This window comes from Simochromis diagramma, unplaced genomic scaffold (genome assembly GCF_900408965.1).
Source record: "Simochromis diagramma unplaced genomic scaffold, fSimDia1.1 OVJJ01000596.1, whole genome shotgun sequence".
NCBI lineage: Eukaryota > Metazoa > Chordata > Actinopteri > Cichliformes > Cichlidae > Simochromis > Simochromis diagramma.
The window spans coordinates 7,138,102-7,160,571 of NW_024387245.1; the positions used below are offsets into that span (position 1 = coordinate 7,138,102).

Here is a 22,470-nt window from a genome sequence, read left to right on the forward strand (position 1 = left end):
TGAGATATAAACAATATTTATTGGACACTTTTGGATAATTGCCCTGGGTCAACAACACAATGGGAAGCCTCTCTTTTACAGAATTACATGTGCCAATGAAACATTTGAACAGTATGCCTATAAGAAAAACCAGCCTTGAGGCAACCATAAAAATGCTGTCCAGTATGTATTGGGCAATATAAGCTTTATTTTGCATATCTGGGTAACTAAACAGCCATTTAAAACAATCATGAATATGTTTGAACACATAGCAATATTTCCAGAATTGTTTTACAATTATAAAACACTGAATTTTGGCACCACACGGTGGTTAAAAACTGGTAAAAGACAAGCCATCTCTGCTCCAATACCTCCTGCTTGAGCTGGATGTAGGCAAGTAGATTAAATCAGGGCATTTTAGATGAATCACTACATAAAGAGTATGGGCATACATTACATGAGAACCTGTAAGACAAACATTGCAATGGAGTCATCAGACAGTTAACACAATGTAAGGGCTCGAATGTGTAATCTCTGTTGAAGACCACTGAACTGTTGACTTACTTGTACGGTTGATTTTGGAATCACAGTTTAAAGAGGTCTGCTCTCTGATCTCAAACTACAGCTTTAATTATCTCTTGAAAAGTCAATAGCCTCCATAGAGATTCAACATCAAGATCCTTATTATTCCGTAATTGTGCAGGAACTGTGCGGAGCGCAGTTGTAGTCGTTATTATATATTATATTAGTAAGCAAAAAAGGAAAAGTCACGTTAGGTTAATGCTTCTACGGGTGATGTTTAGTATGTGATGGCATCTTTTTATAGACAGAACAAAATGCACACATTTAGGCTGACAAATATTCTCAAAAGTATGCTAAAATGATTTATGTACTTTAAAAAAAAAAAAAAAAAAAAAGGCAAAGTAAAATATTTCATTTTTTTCCCCCCAAAAATGAAACATTCCTCTACATGTTATTTAAAATGTATCCAGTTTAATTTTTCAGGAGATGAATATGTACACTTTTAATTTCATCATTTGCCTCAGGAAGTGAGCAGTTTACTGTATAATAGATTTACATAGCAAATACTGACATAGTATTCTGTCAAGGCATGTTCCAGCATCAAAATAGGCTTCAAAATACATAATATAATAGAAAATCGCTGATCATATTATAATTATTTTAGGGTATCCAAAAATCTGAACACCCCCCCGCCCACATCAATGTACTCTCGTGCGTGATAATTACAATGACAATCAGCAGTTCTTATAGATGCATTAAAAGGAAATAGCAGCCAGAGGGGGGGAGGGGAGGGCGGACAGGTAAAAAATATACTTCTTCTAAAGGATTTACTCTTGAGCTATCAAATAGATTAAGGCAATAAAAAAAACAAAAGAAAAACAAAACTTGTAGTGTAATTTGGCAATTCTCATTTTTTATTTTGCTTTCATGAAAAGAGTCATCCAGCCTCCACATGACAGCGATTCAGGGTTTCTACTATCCTGAGATGTTTTCTTCTGCTTGAAGGCATCGGAGGACATAGAGGATCACTTGATAGCAGAAAATATACTGCTCCTGAAAAAGGAAAAGAAAAAAAAAAAGAGAGAGGGAAATGTAAGGGAAAGCTTGGGAGCTACTAAGATGTGTAAATGCTACTAAGCTTAAAACCAAGTCACCTCTGTTTGAACCATTCCTTGTCTCTGAAGCCTCATGTTCCTGACAATGTCTGAAATATCAAACTACCAAAAGAAAAAGAAAAAAGGAGATTAGAAGTGATACTGAAAAAAGTTATTATTAAATTTATAAGATGAAAAATACTGACATCTGCATCTTTACTGATGAGACCCAGAACCACATCAATGCAGATGAGGGTCCCTGAACGACCAATGCCTGCACTGCAGTGTGTGATTATAGGCCCCGACTGATGAACGTGCCGCATGTAGGATATGAACGTGAGCAGCTGCTCAGGTTGTGAAGGTGTCCCATGGTCGGGCCATCCAGTGTAGTTTAGATGAGTAACAATCTGGTTTTCATTAGTCTGGAAAGAAGGAAACTCATATGTCAATGTGGACAATTCAAGTAGAAACATCTTAAATTAGGGATGTCAAACATAAGGCCAGAGGGTGAGAAACAGTCCAGCAAAGAGTCCAATCCGGCCCACTGGTCTGCTTTGGAAAATTAGGAGTGTGTAGATTTTGGACTTTATCAATAGCGAAAGCTGTAAAACATAAGACCCATCACCCCTAATTAGCATTCATATTACACCACAGTAATAGTCTGATATTAATAAAACTAAAAAATTAAACTTGATGTGAAAAAACATTTTAACTAAAATAAACATACAAACTAAACTACGATGTAAAGTTTGACATCCCCGTCTTAAATTATCTGCACAATCGATCTATACACCGATATACATGATATATATTTACCTGGACATCTTTGACCTCGATGACACGGATGACGAAGTTGTCCAGGTGCTGGTCTTTGATAAGTGTTATCTGTAATCTGTCATCCACCATCTCTGCCGTCCTCGGCGTGTCTGGCCAGTACCGCTGACATTTGACTTTCCCCCCCTCAACCTCCTGGGTCATCATTGCAATCACATTGGACTTCTGCTCCCACACCATCTGCCAGAAGTCCCCTAGAGTAGTGGGTAAGGGTCCTTGACAGGCAATGTACATGAAGTTCTCGTCCTTCACCGACATATTAATGAAGTTGGCGTTGATGTAGCCTCCGTCTTTGCCGAGGACAACACGAGTTGTGTCAACTAGAAGAGACGTCATGAAAAGTTTCAGAGTTAAAATTTGAATTCAGAGAAAAAAGTACTAAAAAAAGCCATTAAAGTACAGTAGATGTACTGTAATAAAAGAGGATGTAGCCTCAGACCATGAGAAGAGACACAAGTGCTGTGGTTGGAGCATGAGGGGACAGTAAACATTTTATGGACAACTCTGTGGTTTCAGTTGTCAGTCTTATTTAATAGAGAAAGTTTATTTTAAGATGGGACTACTTTGCACATGACAAGTCTCTACATCTTAAAAGTGTGGAGTGTCTAGGTGTGGGGAAGAGGGAACTGATAAAGCATAGTATCATAATAATATATTTTCTTCCGCTTATCCGGGGCCGGGTCGCGGGGGCAGCAGCCCAAGCAGAGAAGCCCAGACCTCCCTCTCCCCAGCCACCTCCTCCAGCTTATCCGGGGGAACACCAAGACGTTCCTAAGCCAGCCGAGAGATATAATCTCTCTAGTGTGTCCTGGGTCTGCCTGGGGCATCCTCCCGGTGGGACATGCCCGGAAAACCTCGCCCAGGGGGCATCGTTGTCAGATGCCCAAACCACCTCAACTGGCTCCTTTCGCAATCCGTCTGTCGATCTCCTGCTTCCTTCTCTCATCACTCGTGAACAAGACACCGAGATACTAAAACTCCTCCACTTGTATCGATATAGGGACACCAAATATTAGCATCTTATTATATAAAATGTCAATAAAATTATAACTCTTTAGTACTAGTATAATAAATCAATTACTTTTTCAATCCAAAATAGCATTCAGCATGCGGGACGAAGTTGGTAAAACTATAATGGAGGTATCAAAGAAAGAAATCAGGAAAGTGCTGTCTGAATATGGACCTATTTTGGAATTTCGTTGGGTTAGTATCATTAAAATATCTGATTCCAATTACTCTGACAGTGACTTTGCTTTCAGATCCACACTTCGTTTGTCACACATGGACCAAGACAGGAACTGCTAAAATGCTCAAACTGAGATTTCACAACAGTAGTCTACAAACCAGTGGGTGATGTCACAGTGGCTACAACCATCGTTCATATACAGTTCATAGTCCATGTTATTAATAGTAATCACACAGGGAACTGCTAGTTTTTCTTACAGGGGACAATATTCTTATAGCGGTTCTTCTTCTTGTTCTCCTTCGTCTGACCGATCAAACAGTCGTCCAGCGGCTGGAGATTCTGAAGATTCTGCCAGAACGGAAAATGGATATTCAGAACAATCTAATGAAAACTATTGTGATTTATTCTTTGGCAATGAAATTCAAAGAGTCATACTTCAAACTCCTGTAGAGGCACTTTCTGTTCCAAAAGTCCCCTCATCGTGCGAACCACACTGTTGAGCTTTTGTCCCGTGTACTGGCCCTCAGGGACCACTCTGACAAGGGGCAAAGAGGTCAGCTCGTCCTCTGTGATGATTGGCCCGTCTGTGCGAAGACATAAACGAGGGAATTAAAAGTTTTGTAAGTAACTTATGACAATTATTTACATGTATTGTCTGAGACACTGACTCCTACCATCTTTTGACTTCGAGTTCATGTTTTCAATTGGCAGTTCATCGCTTCCCCACGTGATTTCATCATCGTCTGGCTGCCCAGCACTCATCTGCAGGTAGCTGTTGGTTCAACACAAACAGCCAAGAGGTCTTAATATAAATGATGTACAACCTTAAATCTGATGAGTGCACATCTAAAAAGTAAAATCGTACTTTTCATTGTGTGGATCGTCAACACTTTCCTCATTCCATCTCACCTTTCGGGAGTTCTGCAGTAAAAACAAACAAACAAACAAACAAACAAAAATCAAATGACACAAACAAAACAACATCAGAAAAAGCAGACGGTTGTTTCTGTGGTTTCTCAAATGGCGAGTTTGATTTGTACCTCAGGAGAATCTTCTGGTAAAGAAGAGCCATCGCCGTCCGTGTCCTCCGAAAGCTCTGTGCCCTGCTCGGTCTCTCTCCTCTCTCCTAGTTCATCATCATAGTCTGTGAAATATGGGAATGTAGTTTATGTTGTTTTTTTTTTTTTTACACATTTATAACTTTCCAGTTCATTCTGCAGCCTGTGTGTGCTATACCTATAGGTGGTATGACAGGACACAGCTTAGTCTTCATGCTACTGTCGCCACTCAGACCTGAAATAAACACGAGCAGGTTGCTTTAGAAAATATTCAGAAAGAAAAATACACTCATGAGACAAAAGTTTAAAAAATACAAGTGCATGATTTTACCAGTATTTCCATTGCACTTGTCGGAGTTGATGGGTAGAGAGGCCAGGTATGTGTTTGGGTTCTGGTCTGGTGGTCTGGATACAATAAGATGCACCAGGCCTTTAGTTTTACGGATGGTGGTGACAGCTTTGGTATGGGACACACCTGTCATTAGCTCTTCATTCACCTACAAGACAGAGAGCCAGTCAGTCAGGGCTGTATACAGTCTCAGAAAATCCACAGAAAATACTTTCTTTACTTTGTAGCCAATTATTTACAAAATGTTCACAAAAAGAAAATGCTTTTTTAAATTATTTTAAATTCTGTGTTATTACAACACAGAATTTAAGAGATTCATGTTAAAAACAACAACAAAAAAAAAAAAATCTACAAGTAAATCACAATGTAATGTGTTTTGTTTAACAAAGCACATTCCAAGTCCAAAAACACTCACTTTAAGCAGCCTGTCTCCAACTTGCAGCTTGCCTGAGGACTCTGCTACTCCTCCTGGTGTGATGGATTTAACAAAGATCCCCCTCTCCCCTCCAATTACGGAAAACCCCAGACCTCCTGACGGCGGCTTCTCCAGATCTACCTTTATGATCTCTTCCTGCGTTTTCAGCAAACAAATGTGGAGTCACCTTTGATTTGTCATTCAACACTTCAGCAAGTTACTTTTTTTGTTGGTTTGGGTAACTGTCTGCGTTCCATTAACAATAACACTTGATGAACTCAACCAACATATTTCATAGCTGTTTGCTTGGCAAAACATAACCATCACAAGAACATGTTTTCACCCCCAGGCACCAACATAATTAAAAAAAACAAACAAAAAAAACTCACCTCTAAAGGACAAAGTGCTGCGAGACCTTCTGTATCTCTTAATTCTTCCCCTTTAAGGAACCCTTAAACAGGAAAACAAAAGTTGCAGTTACGCTTATCCCATTATTTAGTTTTTATTATCATCCCCTTTTTAAAATAAAGTTTTCACACCATCTTTAAATATTTGGCAAGTAAGAAACTTGATATGAGTAAATCTATTCTTATTTAGATCGATTTATCAGAGCACCTGTAAGTCACATTTCTTTAGATTATAAAGCATACCATTCATGGTGGATGAAACCGTCGTGCTAACATTGTTGTTGAGAAAAGAAAGACTTTTCTGCATAGGACAAACTGGCTTTCCATCCCTGTTTGAGTAAATAAAAGAAAATAAAAGTTACCGAGATTATTGTTAAGATTTTGTATTTTCTGTAATGTGCAATGCTATTAAGACAAAAAACATAAAAACAAGCACCAAAAAAAATTCATAAAGGATAGATGTTATTCTTTTTTAGTGTAGACTACCTTGTGGCTTTTAGCGTGAGTTCACTGGGGGAGTGCTCCAATAGCCTAGTGCTCTCACTGAGAGTCAGGTCCTGGGTAGGGGCCCCATTGATGTAGTGGATTAGGTCAAGTGGCATTAAGCTTCCTTCTTTAGAGGCTAATGAACCCGGAAGAATATCTTTCACATATAAGATCCCGTACAAACTGTCACTACCACCATCCAGTACCAAACCTGGGGAATGAATAAAGAATAAAAATATTAAGATTTGATTCTTAAGAACTAATTTCTGATGCAACATTTGGGAAGATTTTCAAGACATTAGTGGTTTAATGTGAGACACACCAGTGATATTTTCTTTTCTTAATCAAGGTCGTTTCTTACCCAGTGGTTCTTGGTTCATCTTGAAGTAAATGTCAGGCAGCAGATGAGCTTCTATGGGGGGTTTAGGAACCTCCAGGACCCTCCCTACCACCAAGTCGACCACCCGAGGGGCAGCACGCACAAGATTGACCACCTCGGTGTGGCCCATATCGCTCACATCAGTGTTATTCACCTGTAGACAAAAAACATTCATTCAATGTGTAATGGTTTGGGAAACACAAAGGAACAGAGAGCCAGACTGTTTCCAGTTTGTACTTGATAACTTCCTCTATATATCTGTGTAGGTTCTCAGTCATCCAGGTCATAATAATCGAAGGAGCTTGGAAAGAAAAGCAACTGGACTTCTTTAAGTTTCCATAGTGTCCATTGATGTAGTTTCACTCTTTAGTTGCATACCTACAACTGAGGCAGTGGAGACTGTCAGAAAATCAACTACAGCAAGACAGCTTCTTAGAAAACAGAACTAGCTTTACCCCGATCAGATTTGCACACTATTAGACCTCTGCCTTAGCACCACATAATTTAAATACAACAAGGGTTTCTGCAGACAAAAACATGGATGTGCCATGGCCTACCCAGTGTCTTCCAATGTAGCCAATCTTTACATGGAGCTAGTAGAAAGTAAAGTTCTTGGCTCTTTCAAAGGGACAGCACCTAGCCACTGGTACTGATACATGGTGCAGGCTGTTCACATCAACTCAGTGGAAACAAAGTCACCAGGGGAGACAAAGGATAATAGTTTGCCATTTCTGGGCCGTGCTGTGCACATTGAGGAGAATGGAAACCTCAACATTAAAGTTTATCCCCCACACAGAGACAAGTACCTGCTTTTTGACTCCCACAACCCTCTGAACACAAACTTGGAGTAAACAGGACTCTGCAACACCGGGCAGAATACATTCCTTCTAAGCCAGATGGAAAAGAAAGGAACGCACACATGTAGAGAAAACTCTTAAAACATGTGGTTATCCCAACTGGGCTTTCATCAAATCAGCAAAGATGCACAGTAAAGAAGGTCACCAACTAGGGAGAAACAGAAGGACAAACGGACAATCCCTTATGTAGCAGGTTTGTCAGAAGCTCAGGAAAATTATCTTCGAGCACGAAAACCCAGCCACACACTCAGACAAAAACTGGTTCATGCCAAGGACAAAACTCCCAAACACATACTAAACAACAGGAAAACCAAACAGCCACCTCATAAACACATGGCACAAGACAGAAGAGCCACCTCAACAGGACAAGACTGCATCTAAAAGAAAAAAGGTCAATCTTTCAATGATGCTAATGTTCACATTTTAGACAGAAAAGGCAGATAGATGGCTTTTTTCACTCCTCTTGCAAACTATGTCCATGTGAATGACCATCCTTGAACAGAGGGGGTGGCTTGCGACACCAGCTGTCTGCCATCTATAATCCAGTTTTGAAATCCCTTCCCAGGTGTGTTAACGCCCTCTTACATCTTGCGTCAGCTGATCTCAATACGTCACACAATAGGATGAGGCAAGGTCTCACAATGATTTCACCTGAAACCTCTGCTGATAATGATAATCCACACGCTTTTCACACCTTGGCACATAGTGAATAATGGGAATTTATACCGTGATCATTCGGTCCCCGGGCCTGAGCCTTCCATCTCCTTTGGCTGGATCCTGGATGATGTCATGGATGTAACATCCATGATCATTGCCTTCAGTGAGGGTGAAGCCAAGGCTGCCCTTTTCTGACTTCACCAAAGAGACCTGTAGCTCTACTTCCTAGCAACAACAAAAGCACATAACCTCAGTAACAGGAATAACATCTTGATCCACATTTTAGTGGAAACCCTAAAATGATTAGATTATGATTCCCCTTCCTCAGTTCTTACTGGGACGAATTCATCTCCATCCTGTCCATTGCCAGGTGCAGTGAGGTTCAAGGGCAGAGGTAGTGGAGGAGGCAGGGGATCTGGGCTTGGGGAAGACAGGGAGGACACCTTCGGAAAAGTGGATGACTCCAGATCAGCTCCCACTGGGGATGAAAGTCCCCTGACCAAACATCCACAAAGCCAAAATTTAGCAAAAACACTAATAATCACATTTATAACTGATAATGCTAATCGAGTATTTAACATTAGAGGAATTACCGGTTGCTGAGGTCTGATCTTGTCATTGATAGATTTGAGGAATAAAAAGCTGAGTGCATGTTGTCATCCAGATGACCACTGCTGTCGAAGCGTCCCAGTCCCGGGTTGCTACCGGAGGTCTGGTAAACACTCCGCTCCCAGTTCTGCCTGCTGTTCTCCACAGAGCCTGCGCTGAAAGCTTCTTCCACCTCCTCATCCCCATCGGTGCTGTCGCTGTAGCTGTTGCGTCGGCCAGGGGTTCTGTGTAGCAGCCTCTCCAGGGCGTCTTCCACAGGGCCCTGTTTCTTACTCCCCGGAGCAGACGTGAGCCTTTCTAAGTTCAAGCTGGGCTCTCCAAATGTCCCTGGTGTCTTTCTAGGCGATGGCTTAGGTGTCTAGGAAGAAATTTGGTTCAATTTAAGTTTTCAACTAATGCTTGAAAGACTCTCAGTGATGAGGAAAATATTAAGTGACTCACCAAAGCTGCAGTGTCCATCTCAGGAAGAATGCCGTGCTCAGGTCTACAGAGAAGCAAAGTCACCTCTTGACCAGTTCCTCTCAGAGCGGATATCACCTCCTACACAAAATGTAAAGGAACCACAATTTCAAACACATTATGACATCAAATAACTTTGATGTGATTCTTAAATGGGAACTGAGACAAAGTGTATCACATACATGTTGCGAGAGTCCTTTGAGTGGGGTTTGATTGACACGCAAGATGACATCACCAACTTTGATACGACCGCTTTCTGCAGCTGGCTGGCCAGGAAACAGTTTTTTAACCCTCACCATGCTGGAGCCAGGGGGTTCGTTGGGGATGTTCTCCTCTCGGCTAAAACTGAAACCCAGCCCTGATGTGTTTTTCAGCAGGCACACCTCAAACATATTATCTGTGAAACAGAACACATGAATTTGCAGTTATTGCCATAGATGGTCGATGAATGGTCACACAGAATAAGATAAAATATAAAACCAGAATGGATGAATTATAGCTTATTATAATAACAGCCATGTAATACACTAACAACCTGTAGACTGTGTACCCAACCTCTTAAAATTACATGCAAATAAATATAAGGAAAGGATGTTCTATTGGGGGTGTGGGGGGCTCAAAACTGGATTTTATAGTCTGATTTGGTAAAACATTTAGTATATTGTATATTAGGAACCTGACTAAAAACATACAACTTCAGGACACGCCTGATACACAAAACAAAAAGTGCATTCCCAACTTGTATTTATAACCAGTTAGGGAGAGCACAAAACTAAAGGATAGTCCAGCTCTTGTTGCAGAAGAGCAATTTATGTAGATTCTGCCCATCTACTCAGCTCTAATACAACAGCAGTGTGCAAACGATGGGTTGTACACACATGCTCATTTGATCTTGATGTAAGTCTTGGTGTAACACTGCTAAAAAAAAAAAAAAATACATTGTATGAACAAACTTGATTGTTTACAGGTGGACATAAGTATCAAAAAGAAATGGTGCATATACTCTTAAAAAGTCTGTTAGCCTTTTTAAAACTCAAGATGGCTGTTGGCAAAAGAAGACAATATAATTTGTTATTCAGAGTAACTATAAAGTAAATGTCAAATCACATATGTTCAATAATGTAGAAATTTACTTTAGAAGTCTGAAACTACTCCTTTTTTTTTTTTTTATAAATCATTTGCAAACAGTCTCCAGTAGTCCAGGAATTACTATTCATTTCCATTACATCTCCGGGATGGACCCTTACATTCTCACCTGCAGAAAAGCAAACTCGTATTGCTTATGGTTGCACAAGAGTTAGGAATAGTAGACAACCTCCTCTAAGATCAGTGGCTTGATCTACTGCGTCCGTATGTGGAAGCATCCTTGGACAAAATACTGTAAAACACCTCTTAAGCATCTATCTGGGCTTTAAAAAGTGGCTGCAGGTGGCAGTATAAAAGTAATTCGTGTGCTAGGTGAGGGTAAAAAAAAAACAGAAAAACCGCATTATAGAAACTACAGTCGTTTTACAATGACTAAACTAGGAGAGGGTGGAACATTAACCAACTGACCTAACTTACTTGATGGTGCAGTTAGATTAGTTATGCAGGTAAGTTAATACATCAAAGAGCTGGGCAGCGGAGTGGGGCATGTGTTGCCTTGGAGCAAGAAGGTATGAACCTGCCAAAAGACCTGCCTGTCAGGTTATTCTAAAGTCCCTTTTTGGTGCCATAGTAAGTGGTTATCTGTCTCTCTGCAACTGCCTGTTGAAAAGATAAGTGGCTATTAAAAAAAAAAAAACCCTTAAAATTAAAATAATAGCATAGTGTGCCCTGAGAGCCTGGGTAAAAGAGTCTTTATGCATTTAACACGTGAAATTCACTGAATTGCACAGGAAAAAAATGGCACCTAATGAATATTAAATGTCTGAACCTAGCTTTGTTGCAGTGCTACGAAAGAGATCAAAGGATAATCCCTCAACCTGCACTTTGCTGTGCATTTTCAATGATAATTAGACCACAGAAAACAGAAAAACGCATTATAGGGTGCGTTAAAATGGATCTCCAATCCCAAAATAAACCACACCACATCCTTTACCTTGTGTGATGAAGCTGTACTCTGGTTTTTCTTTGGCTTCGAGTGTCTGCTCCTTGTTCTTGGTCGGACTTCTGTCGTAGCCAGTGCTGGCAGATGGTGGAGTGTTCTTAGGTGTGAGGGGAGCGTGGATGCTGTTTGCAGGTACGTGACCCCTCTCCAGCAACAAGTGCACTGTCTGAGCCACGCAGGAAGTAAAACTAAGTGTTAAGATCCTAGCTAGGCAGCAACATAATTTAAAGATACTGCTCACATGGTGGCTCATGGGAACTGTCATCCCCTCACCTGTCCAGTGTCTCTGAGAGCCTCTACCGCTTGCTGATGAGTAGCGCCCTCCAGGCTCTTTCCATTGACGGCCACCACACGATCACCTAAGCCGCAGACAGACAGGTGTTGCCCAAAGACGAAAGAGTCTAAATTTCATCTAATTTCATTTTTTCCTTTGTGCTACATATTTGTTACACCGTGTCTACCTTTCTGTATCCTTCCATCAAGCTCTGCAGCACCTTTTGGTATAAGACCTTTCACATAGATGCCTCCATGTCGGACAGCAGTGCCAGCTCCTCCCTAAGATAATGACAGAACTCTTAGTGAAATGAGCCAAAGAGAAAATGCATAATTCTTTATTTGTCTGTGGGGGTTGATGGCAGGGTTGGATGTGTTTTATATGATAACTGCTTTATCTTTATTGTGGCTTCAGAACTGTGAAGAGAATATCAAACTGTACAAGAGAAGTATTTTAAAATAATTTTAACAGAAAATTCAAGACCAGAAGTTTATATTTCAGTTTTTTTGGATCGGGGGTTGAATGAAGCTTATACTTTGGTGCATAAGAACTGTCACAGGTGGAGTAGATGATGATTTTGAAGTTTAGCAAGTTTTGTCAAAGACCAAGTTAAAACTTGGTTTTAGACACTATGAATCATGACAACATGACACAAGCTCCTTTTCCTCTTGTTCAAATGACCTTTTAGGTGGATTTTGTGATTCTGGAGTTTGCTTAGGTATTAAACAAAGCTCTTATTATTTTTAAATCTTCTAAAAATTTAAAAAGACCAACCACACAAGTTCACGTGTGACAGCAGTCTGAAGACATAATAAAGTGATTTGTTAAAATGGTTTAGTGGTTTAATTAAACCAAGTCAATCATATTCAAAATTCCAGAGAGACTAATTAGAGCAGTGATTACTCACATCATTTAAAGTCCCTACTGTAAGAGATACTGTGACATTTCTTTCTTTCAAATCCTTCTTGATTAAAAAATAAAGTTGACATGCATGAGGGTTAGTATTACCACAAGAACGTCCAACACACGGCAATAAGAAATGAAACCAAACCAAACAACATGTGAACTGGATGAGTCGGGGGGGGAAAAAAAAGGTGCAAAACAAAGAAAAGGGTGAAAACCTTGCCGAACAGTACCGTGACACTTAAGCCCAGGCTGCTGTCTTTTTTGGACAGCTCAATGTCATATAGTTCTCCTGGATGGAGACTATTGACCCCTGAGGCATTACCATTTAAATTTTCCATGATGTTTTCCTGCAAACAGAGAATAGGGCATTACAGTGAATTATCACAAGCCTGAACATGCAGAAAGAAATCAAGGTGAGTGAGTAGACTGACTAAACAAGCCGATACAGTGAAAAAACACAAGGAATATCATGCAGCATACAGTTGCAATGCAGCCTTTCATTGACAGTGTAAATGCAATGACAGGCAAATGTTATAAAGAACAGGCAGTTAGTTGTGCCAAGCATCAGGTTGTATGTAATGCTTGTGTATAGAAAACAAACAATCATATTCTGTTCCATTAACGTAAGAAAATTTCTACTAGAAGACACAATTCTGTGTATTATACTTAACGGAGCTCCTAATTGAGAGCCTAGGGCAATGTATAAAAGCAGGGAATCCATTAAAATGAGTCCATTTAAAAAAAATAAACAAACCTTTTTGACCTTTTGTTTCTCTTGACTACTTGAATAAGTTTCCTCGTCCATGTCTGAATCTCCCCGGTCAGAATGCTCAGAGACTTTGGGAGCTTCCAGCACTTTAGATTTTCTAGTTTTGGGAGGTAGAGCTGGTGGTGTAGGATCAGGACCTACATTTGGATGTTGGGCAGTGGGTGCAGCACTCCTTTCTAGGTATTGCTGAACTCCACCAGGGGCTTGGTTGGTTTTAGCCACAATGCTCGTCTTAGAGTCTTGAGAACTGAGGGCAGTGTGCTGTTGAGCTGGTGATGAGTTAGATGACTGTATGCCAGCACTTTGCTGTGGAGGGCTGGGGCTTCTTGTTCCTGCATGCTCTTCTGAGGAGGTATCAAAGTCCAGTTCTTGTTTCTGAGCAGAGTTAAGGGACTTAAATGAAGACCTGTGCTGGTAGGGTGAATATCCTCCAGGAGATTCTGTCGGAACAAAAAAGGTTTTGGATAAAAGTCAGGATCAATCCTGACAAGGTGCACATGAAAACAAAAATTATACCTGTAACCCTGATTTTACCTTTGTAGAGCCTCTCTTTGGGCTGTGATACGACGAGAGTAACGTCATCAGGAGAATTCTGAAGTATATCAACCACGGTCGTGTGAGAAAGTCCTTCTAGGCTTTTCTCATTTACAGAGATCAGCCGGTCACCTGAATCAACAAGACCACCGTTGCTCACACAGACAACAACTACTCATATTCACAGCAAGAATGAAACAACCTTAAGAGCTAACCATCAGCACAAGCAGACAACAAGAACACCATCATCTGAATACGGAAGGTAGAAAGTGGCAACAAAAAAGTATCATACCGGGTTTGAGGCAGCCATTGATATCAGCGGGACCACCGGGAGTGACGGAGCTAATGATGGTGCCAAGGTCTGCGCGGCCAGAGTTCTCTCCTGCTACAACTTGAAACCCTACAGGACAAACACACACCGCAAATGTATGAACCCAAAACTATAAACTGTTGCATGCAAATGTAGAGGCAGCCTCTGGCAAACACCATTTTTGTTTATTCAGCTGAAAGATTTGCATACAGCAAAATTACTGGTTATCCAAGTCCTTAAAATAGAAAAGCAACAGGTTGCCTAAGGGGGAGTTATTCACTTCTTTTAACTCAGAAATCTGTCAAGTATACAGCATGTCCAGGGTTCCCCCAGCATTTCAAGCAGTTTAAAGCAGTTGTCAAAACAGCAGAGACTGTGTAAAATAAAACTAATTTTATGAATATATTCATTCACTCTTACCTAGTCCGTATTTCACATCTTTCTTCAAGTTTACAGTTGTGATCTCTCTCTCTGGAGATGGTAACGCATTAACCTTTTTCTTTAGGGAATCTGTCCAAAGAAAAAACATTAAATACATGACATCTTCTGTAACACAGTTACATCCTTTTTGAGTTTGGTAAGCAGGGAAGAAAACGCAGCCCACTCTGAAAGCACTACACTGTAACTACTAATCAGTTCAAGAGGACATACAGTGTAGCTTAAGGGCTCCCTCTTTAGTAGAATTGAATAACAAGCCTGAAAAGCTTGGCTAAGCTGGGATGAAAGTTGGGTTCAGTGCCAAAAATTAAGCTATTAAATGGTGGGAGCGGGGCCAAAGCCAAGGTCCACAGGCATCGAGCACTGAGAGAAAAGAGACTGGACTATTTTTGTGTATATATTCATGGTTTGCTAAATCTCAGAGAGATATTGGTGAACAGACTAGAGTTGTAGAGACAGAATGCTAAAAATGAGTAATAACTGGTATCTGTGGGAACAAGAATCACATTTCCTTACGTACCATTCACAGATGCTGGGGTTGAAGGTGGTCCAGAGGAATTGTGCATGCTAACACCTGTGAAAGAATGCAACGCATTAATAAGAGCATTCTTTCAGTATTTCAGGTATGACCTCTACACCTCTGATGCTCCGCTCTTCACAGGTCAGCATTCTTACCTACTACATATGCTTGGCCGGTATCCTCTATGGAAGAGGAGTCAGATTCTTTTTTGGACATGCTGGTGCTCCAGGCTGCGCTGCTGAGGGGTGGTATGCCAAATGATCTGAGAAAGCAAAACACAGATGAGAAAAATTAGGTGTCTTCTACAACGCTGAAGACACTCTCTTAATAACATTAGGCCCCTGAAATTTCTAAGCTAAAAATCACAGGTCATCTGTGAAGCTGACACAAGGGGGAGCAGCTGACACAAAACAGACTTGTTGCTTACTAAAAAAGGCACAATGACACAAACACACACTAAGGCGCATGTACACCCACACACAGACCCCCAGGGGTCAATTACAGGCTGGAGGTAGAGTTTTATATGTCTCTGTAGTGCAGAGTAGTCTCAGCAACAGATCCTCAGTAACTTTAGTCTGCCCTGAAGAGACTGACAGTGAAACCTAAACACATGCACAGGACCCCATACTGGAGGAAAAAGGCATTGAATAAAAAGATGAGAAACAAATAGTTTTCTTATTTATTTTTCTTATTTATTCTTATTTCTTATTATAAAGTTAAATTCAGCATTTGCTCATAATTTCCTTTCATTACGTTTCATTAAGCTTATGGGAAATAATCCGGGTCTTGCTTTTGACATGTTTTGCTTTTCTCAACTCACTTGTCCTGTTGGTGTAGGATGGAGTCTGTGTCTGAGCTGGCTCGCTGATGTTGCTGGAAGTGAGAGGCCAGTTGGTTGGCTTGTGGCTGACTAAGTCCGCTGTGCGACTGACCACGATACAACTCTGCCAGCCTGTCCTCCGGAGACTCTGGCATTTGCCCGAGGTTGTGGTGGGAACGACTCATTGCTCGGGGATTGGAAAGGACCGTGGAGGCCGCTGGATTGAACCCTGGAAAGTGAAGCTCATCTTGGACTAATACTGAGCCAGACAGTGCCTTATTGAGGGCTGCCTCTGAGTATGAGATTCTCTTCAGTTGGTCTGGGTTGGAGCGTGTCGATAAACTTGGGGCCAGGCTGCCCGAACTCGCTCTCATACCAACGGCATCTCCACTCCGAGAGTCGAGGGAGTACTGCAAACTGTTTTCTGGTGAGCGGGAACATGAAAGACATAAAAGTCTGTCATTCTATAGTAATAATAATCATTAGTGCTTATTAACATGAGGCAGGTAATTCCAAAGAGCTGATTCGTTGACTTATTCCAATTAGTGTTGCCTGTGACAGATGCATCAAGTTAACCCTCATCTCTATTAAAAAACAAGCAGCGCTTAGCTGGCTATATATTTACATCATTCTAAATAATATCTTGCTTACCTAGGTCTTGCTGCTCCTGGTTGTTTTGGCGAGCCTTCATCTGCAGGTGGAACTTATGCTGATCCGAACACAGCTGTAGCAAATACTGACATGTCTTGTTGCTGTCTGTCTGAAACAGGTGCTTAATGCCATCTGATGTGTTCTGAAGGCAAATCTTCTTTTTCTGGAGGATTACAGACAAAAAAGAAACAAAAAAATGATAATATTAATAAACAAAGTTAAAATGGCCATCAATTGGATTACACTATAGTGGAAAACAAATACTGGTATACTGTAGTACAGGTTTATTTCGAATAATAAGAGTCAAGCGCATACCGCAAAGGAAATCTTCTTTGTCTCCCTCCAGGGGAACCTTAGCACTGGGGTACGATTTCCATTAAGGACTTCAAAAATGAGCACCCCCTTGGAGTAAACACCCAGCATGATCCCTGTCTGAGATCTCTTCTCAGGAAGCACTCGATGGAAGTGGACTCCATATTCTGTCAGCTTCTGGCTCATCTTTAAAGACAAGAGAGATGGTACTAAGATACTCAAATAATAATCAAATTAACATAGAAAACAGGAACTTTCCAAATGAGAACCAGGGGTTAGTTTTTTGGGGTTTTTTTTTTCAAATTAAGGTTGATGAGGAAGCAAACATCCGTTTTTGTAGTCTCCAATGAAACAAAAAATACAACAAAATGAAATTTAAACAGACATTTTGCTCTTGTTACAGTACTTATTTTTTGTTGAACATACACTGCATGTCAGTCCTTCTGCCGAAGTAAACTCTTTGGTATAAAATAATCATTTACATCACAAAATAAAAACCTTGAGTTGCAATTTATTACTGAAAAAAAATAACTTCAGCCATAACTGAATATATTTTTGATATCGACATGAAAACTGAATTTAAACGCAGTCTACTTTATTATTGCCAACCTTAAGGAACTCAAACTCCGCCTCAGATTCTGTTGCTCCGTAGTAGTTGCTGTGAAGCTTTGGCAGATCCTCCCTGATGGTGGTCTGGCCCACTTTGTCCAAGACAGACATCGAGAGATAGTGCTCCATTCGGAAATAAGTCTTCCCATGGAGCTGCAGGATCGGGATTAATGAGATTATTTTTAAGATACTTTTATTGTTTTATATATACAAGAGTCAAATGAAATACATTTTTTTTAAAGTCATACGAGAAAAGAAACTTTTAGTTGACTGATAACAAACAGATAAACAGCTGAGTGGGTACCTCAGGTTGATAGTCACCAAATTCAGCCTGCAATGCCAGAGAAGCCAGCAGCATGGCATCTTCTGTGCCGCAGCGCACTCTTTCCTCCAAGATGTCCTTCCTCAGCTGTAGGTAGTACTGATGTTTGGTCAATGCGTGCCTATAATCCACAGAAAATCACTTTAAGTGGTTAATATGCCAACATGAACACACTGTTATTTTTTTATGTAACGACAGCACACATTTGGCTTTTCCAGCTAATTGTGTGCAAAATGTGCACTTACTGTATTAAGTTGATATCTTCAAGGAAGAATTTGATGCGGAAAAAAAGGTTAAAAAGCATGTCAGATCTCCTTTTCTTGGACTCCTCCTTCCATCCCTCTGGGGCCACTTTGGATAATTTGGCATCAAGATCAACGAAGAAAAACTCATTTTCTGTGTGTGATTTTCAGGATGAAAGGGTTAGAAAGTCAAGTTAGGCTGGCTTAAGTTTTGCATCTTTACAGGAAATTGATCAAAATGAACAACTAAAACCAACCAAACCGATATTTTTTTTATGTGCATTTATACACTTTTAAACTTTCCACTTCAAAAATGGAAACATTTATTTCGAATACAATTTGAGTTAATTTTAAAGAACTTTTAAAATGCTTTTTTCTTATGTGAGAATTAAGACCTCTGGGGGCAACTACTAAAGACTAAACAAACAAAGAACAACTGTGAAATACTTATCAAAATAACACAAGATCACATCCATTCTCTCACACACACACCTCAAACCACAAACACACAATACCTTTGAGGTATGCGAGGCCGAAGAGATGATGCTCCACAAGTCCAGTGTGAGCAACCACCATGTCAAAAACGTCTTTACACACTGCCTTGATGTCACAGCTCAGCTCCAGCTTTTGGCCACTGAGCAGTACCACACCCACCTTCCTCTGCACTTCTTCCACCTTCCCACGTTTCTTGAGTTAAAGAATACAAAGCATGGAGTAATGGTTTACAAACAGATATAAAAATATGAATTCTTTGGCTTCAAGATGGCATAATTTTACATTCTCACCATTATTGACGAGGGAACAGATAAGGGCACGCAGGGCTCGCTGGCCATCTTCACAAACTCGGGTCCGTGAAAGCTCTACCACATAATAAAAAAGTCACTGTTAGACTTAAGTTTTATTTTACCAGCACACTAAAGGGTCTTTTGAAAATTACAACTGCCCTCTCACCCATGATATAAAATATGCATAACACAAATACTTCACACTAAGCTGCCACTTTATTAGGCATACCTACTCAGTTGCTTGTTAATGCAAATATCTAATCAGTGATTTGGCAACAACCCAGTGCATTTAGGCATGGAGACATGGTGTAAACGACCTGCTTAAGTTCAAGCTGAAAATCAGAATGGGGAAAGAAAGGGGGATTCATGTCACTCTGAATGTGGCACGGTTGTTGGTGCCAGATGTGCTGGACTGAATATTTCAGAACAGGAAACGAAGGCCAAAATTCACACAGGCTCACTATAAAAATTGCACAACAGAAGATTGGAAAACATTCCCTGGTTCAGTGATTCTTGATTTCTTCTGAGAGACTCAGATGGAAGGGTCAGAATTTGGCCTTAACAACATGAAAGCATGCATCCATCCCACCTTGTATCAAGGCAACTGGTAATGTTGTAATAATGTGGGAGATATTTTTTTCTGGAAAACCTTGGGCCTCTTAGTACCAAACAACATAACCACCTTCAGTGTTGCTGCTAATTACGTTTATCCCTTTATGACCACAGTATGCCCATCTTGTGATGGTTACTTCCAGCAGGATAGCATGCCACAAAGCTCAGATCATCTCAAACTGGTTTCCTGAACATGACAATGAGCTCACTGTACTCAAATGGCCTGCACAGTGACCAGATCACAATCTAATGGAGCCCCTTTGGGATGTGGTGGAATGGCAGATAGGCATCATGGATGTGCAGCTGACCAATCTGAAGCAACTCTCTGATGCCATCGTGTTAATATCCACCAAAATCTCTGAATAATGTTTCCAGCACCTTGTTGAATCTGCGACACAAAGAATTAAGATACTCTGAAAGCAGAACGGGTACAACCAGGTTCTAAAAAAGGTATAACTCATAAAGTGACCAATTGCGATGCTTTATAGTGTTGTACACATTTCCTTGTTGATTTTTTTGTTTTGTGTTTTTGCTATAATTGAATCTCACATGAGTCAGAAGAGCAGGACTCCTCTTCCTTAACTCATATGCTGTAGGTTTTTCCAACTGGAAACCTTTGTTTCCTAAATTCCACCAATTATAATCAACCACAAACACACTAAAAAGTCTAGTCCTAGCAAGGGTGCTTAATTTATTGGCAATATAATATTCTATAGTATTTAGGGTATACTGGGAACAGCAACACAATTGTTACCATGCTTACCAACTGTGTTGATAAGCATGGTAACTACTATTTGGTATTTGGTAAATACTGCCAAATTAGACCATCCCACAAGGGAAAAAAGGGAGGGAAAAAAATCCACACGTCCCACAATCCTACATACTTTTAATTACTATAAGGAGGCTGAAATGAATTATGTACTCCAGTCAGCAGTTCATCTTTAGAGCATCAACAAGTTTGCTGCCAATGAGCTCATGTGAGTCTAAATTATACATCCATCATCAAATATTGCAATGCAAACACGCTTCAAGGCCACAAATGCTCAGAACTTGGATGCCGTTCTAGAGTTAGTGTGCTCCATAGTGATTAAAGAGCCTTTCTATTTAAATAAGAATGTTTTTGTAAAGAAAAAAAAAAGTCCAAAACTGCAAGAAAGATTATAATTAACAGAACATCAGTAATACTGCTACATGTGCAAACCTTGAGTTTGCGTGGAGGTACAGAAGAGGTATAGAGAGACTCTTGAAGGGCCAAGGGGTCGTCTGTGGGGTAGAGGTTGGCCCTGGACAGCCTGTGGGCCATGTGGGCCTGAAGCCGCTGCACTTCCTCCTCTTGCCTCTGCAGCAGCAACTCTGCTCCAACCAGAGTGTCATCAGCTCCCCCCTCATTTTGCCTGCAGGGAAAAGAAGAGAAGAGGATGGGTGTCAGAAGAGTCTGATGCTGTCTATAAGCAAAAAGGAAGCTATTCTCTCTGTGTGAGTGTGTGGTGGGGTTTATGTGAAGATACGTCTTCTATTTGGACACTTTGTTTCATTTTTTATGTAATGGACAAGTTTAAAGCTAGCAGCAAAATGGCTTTTTGTGTACAGCTGATGTTTTCGCTTTAGCATTCTGGCGAAAAAGGGAAGAAAAAGGGGCTCTGCTGTGGGACAAATTGTTGAGCAGGCTGAACAACAGCAGGCAGTTCTGATCTATAATGCCAGAGATTAGAGAGAGACAGAGAATGTTGAATGTGGATGTCACATTAGATGACCTCACTAGTGAAGCATGGAGCTGACCCTGCCAAGCCACACCAGCTGTATGTTTGTGGCTTAGAGTACCAAACAGGATAGCTTCCACATTCACCAGGATATTTGTGAGGTGGGGGTGGGATGGGTGAGGGGCACGTGAGGGGGGTAGGAGAGACTGGGCATTACCTGTGTCTGTTTGCATTGTGGCTCGCCAGCGCCAACGCGTCATGTTCGGTTAGAAGTGCCAGCTGGGAGCCATACCTGCCAATTTCACCAGGTTTCTTAGCTAGAAAAGACAGCAGAATGTCAGTACAATAAACAAAAACAAAGGAAAATACACATCAATTAACATGAATACTTAGGTCCATCATGTAAGTATGCCAAAATTAGCTATACAGGCTAATTTTCCTCTGCAGTCACCAGTAGGCTAGTGGCATTTTTTTTTTTTTTTTTTTTTTTTAAACATAAAGAGAAAAAAAAAAAAACCCCAAAAGATGCAAAAGCATCCAAGCATAGAGGTGCACAAAAAAGCCAAAGGGCTAAATGCTGTTTTTACATTTTTATAGTAAAACAGACACGCACACACGGTGCTGCAAATATACCTGTCAAAGGTGCAATTATTGAAGAGTAAAATCAGCACAACAAATGGCATCTCTGTTGCCTTGCAATAAAGTGTGCTGCATTACAGCAACGGTAGGTGTAATAAAATAATGACATACAGCTTTTCTGTCTTATAAGTTATTACTGAATGCATGTTTAAAAACAGGTTTGGATTTAGTAACACAAACTAGGTTAGAGATGCTTTAGAATTCCACTACATTCTAGTGAATAATATAAATCCACAAGTTTCTTTTCCAGTGTTAAACTTTGGTGCAGGGTTACATTAGAATGGGCTTCAAGTCTTTTTGGCCTTTAACTAAATTTTGCAGCAGGGATTTGTTTTTAGTGATATGGAAAAAGTTAGCCAGTTAATGTCTTAACCTTTAGGCTGATCTTAACTGAACTCCTCATTGACTAGCTCAGCCTTCTGTTGTGTTGACAATTTTAAGTGAATTAATCTTGAGTAGTCCTAGTGTGGAAAACATTATGCACACTACTACTACTACTACAATAACAATAAGGTGCATTGCACAATTTCATTTTTCACTGACAGTGGAAAGGAATTCTTACCTTATGCAATCTTACATAGTGAAAGGCAACATGCAATTTGTTTAACGGCATCAGGCAATCAAATAACAGCAGTTGATTGGAAGTT

General features: G+C 40.4%; 1 protein-coding gene across 5 annotated transcripts in view; it reads right to left on the minus strand.

Moving 5' to 3' along the window:
* ptpn13 (protein tyrosine phosphatase non-receptor type 13) overlaps positions 1–22,470 on the minus strand; it is a 49,239-nt gene continuing 26,769 nt past the window's right edge. For 2 of the 5 annotated variants that reach the window (XM_040000983.1, XM_040000982.1), the window contains exons 9-49: positions 21,402–21,501; positions 20,686–20,878; positions 18,873–18,947; positions 18,603–18,774; positions 18,091–18,241; positions 17,828–17,966; positions 17,524–17,676; positions 16,918–17,100; positions 16,603–16,765; positions 15,952–16,375; positions 15,287–15,393; positions 15,132–15,185; positions 14,594–14,683; positions 14,156–14,263; positions 13,864–13,995; positions 13,315–13,769; positions 12,776–12,907; positions 11,842–11,935; positions 11,654–11,739; positions 11,372–11,546; positions 9,474–9,688; positions 9,274–9,372; positions 8,817–9,190; positions 8,559–8,718; positions 8,293–8,448; positions 6,692–6,863; positions 6,331–6,541; positions 6,088–6,173; positions 5,827–5,888; positions 5,438–5,593; positions 5,005–5,170; positions 4,852–4,908; positions 4,656–4,759; positions 4,481–4,536; positions 4,290–4,387; positions 4,051–4,199; positions 3,873–3,963; positions 2,412–2,749; positions 1,802–2,017; positions 1,656–1,718; positions 1–1,554 (exon numbers count right to left, since the gene is read on the minus strand). In XM_040000983.1, the coding sequence (XP_039856917.1) occupies positions 1,477–1,554; positions 1,656–1,718; positions 1,802–2,017; positions 2,412–2,749; positions 3,873–3,963; positions 4,051–4,199; positions 4,290–4,387; positions 4,481–4,536; positions 4,656–4,759; positions 4,852–4,908; positions 5,005–5,170; positions 5,438–5,593; positions 5,827–5,888; positions 6,088–6,173; positions 6,331–6,541; positions 6,692–6,863; positions 8,293–8,448; positions 8,559–8,718; positions 8,817–9,190; positions 9,274–9,372; positions 9,474–9,688; positions 11,372–11,546; positions 11,654–11,739; positions 11,842–11,935; positions 12,776–12,907; positions 13,315–13,769; positions 13,864–13,995; positions 14,156–14,263; positions 14,594–14,683; positions 15,132–15,185; positions 15,287–15,393; positions 15,952–16,375; positions 16,603–16,765; positions 16,918–17,100; positions 17,524–17,676; positions 17,828–17,966; positions 18,091–18,241; positions 18,603–18,774; positions 18,873–18,947; positions 20,686–20,878; positions 21,402–21,501 (6,293 nt within the window). In that variant the 3' untranslated portion in view covers positions 1–1,476. The other 3 variants (XM_040000984.1, XM_040000985.1, XM_040000986.1) reach the window with 3 other exon arrangements.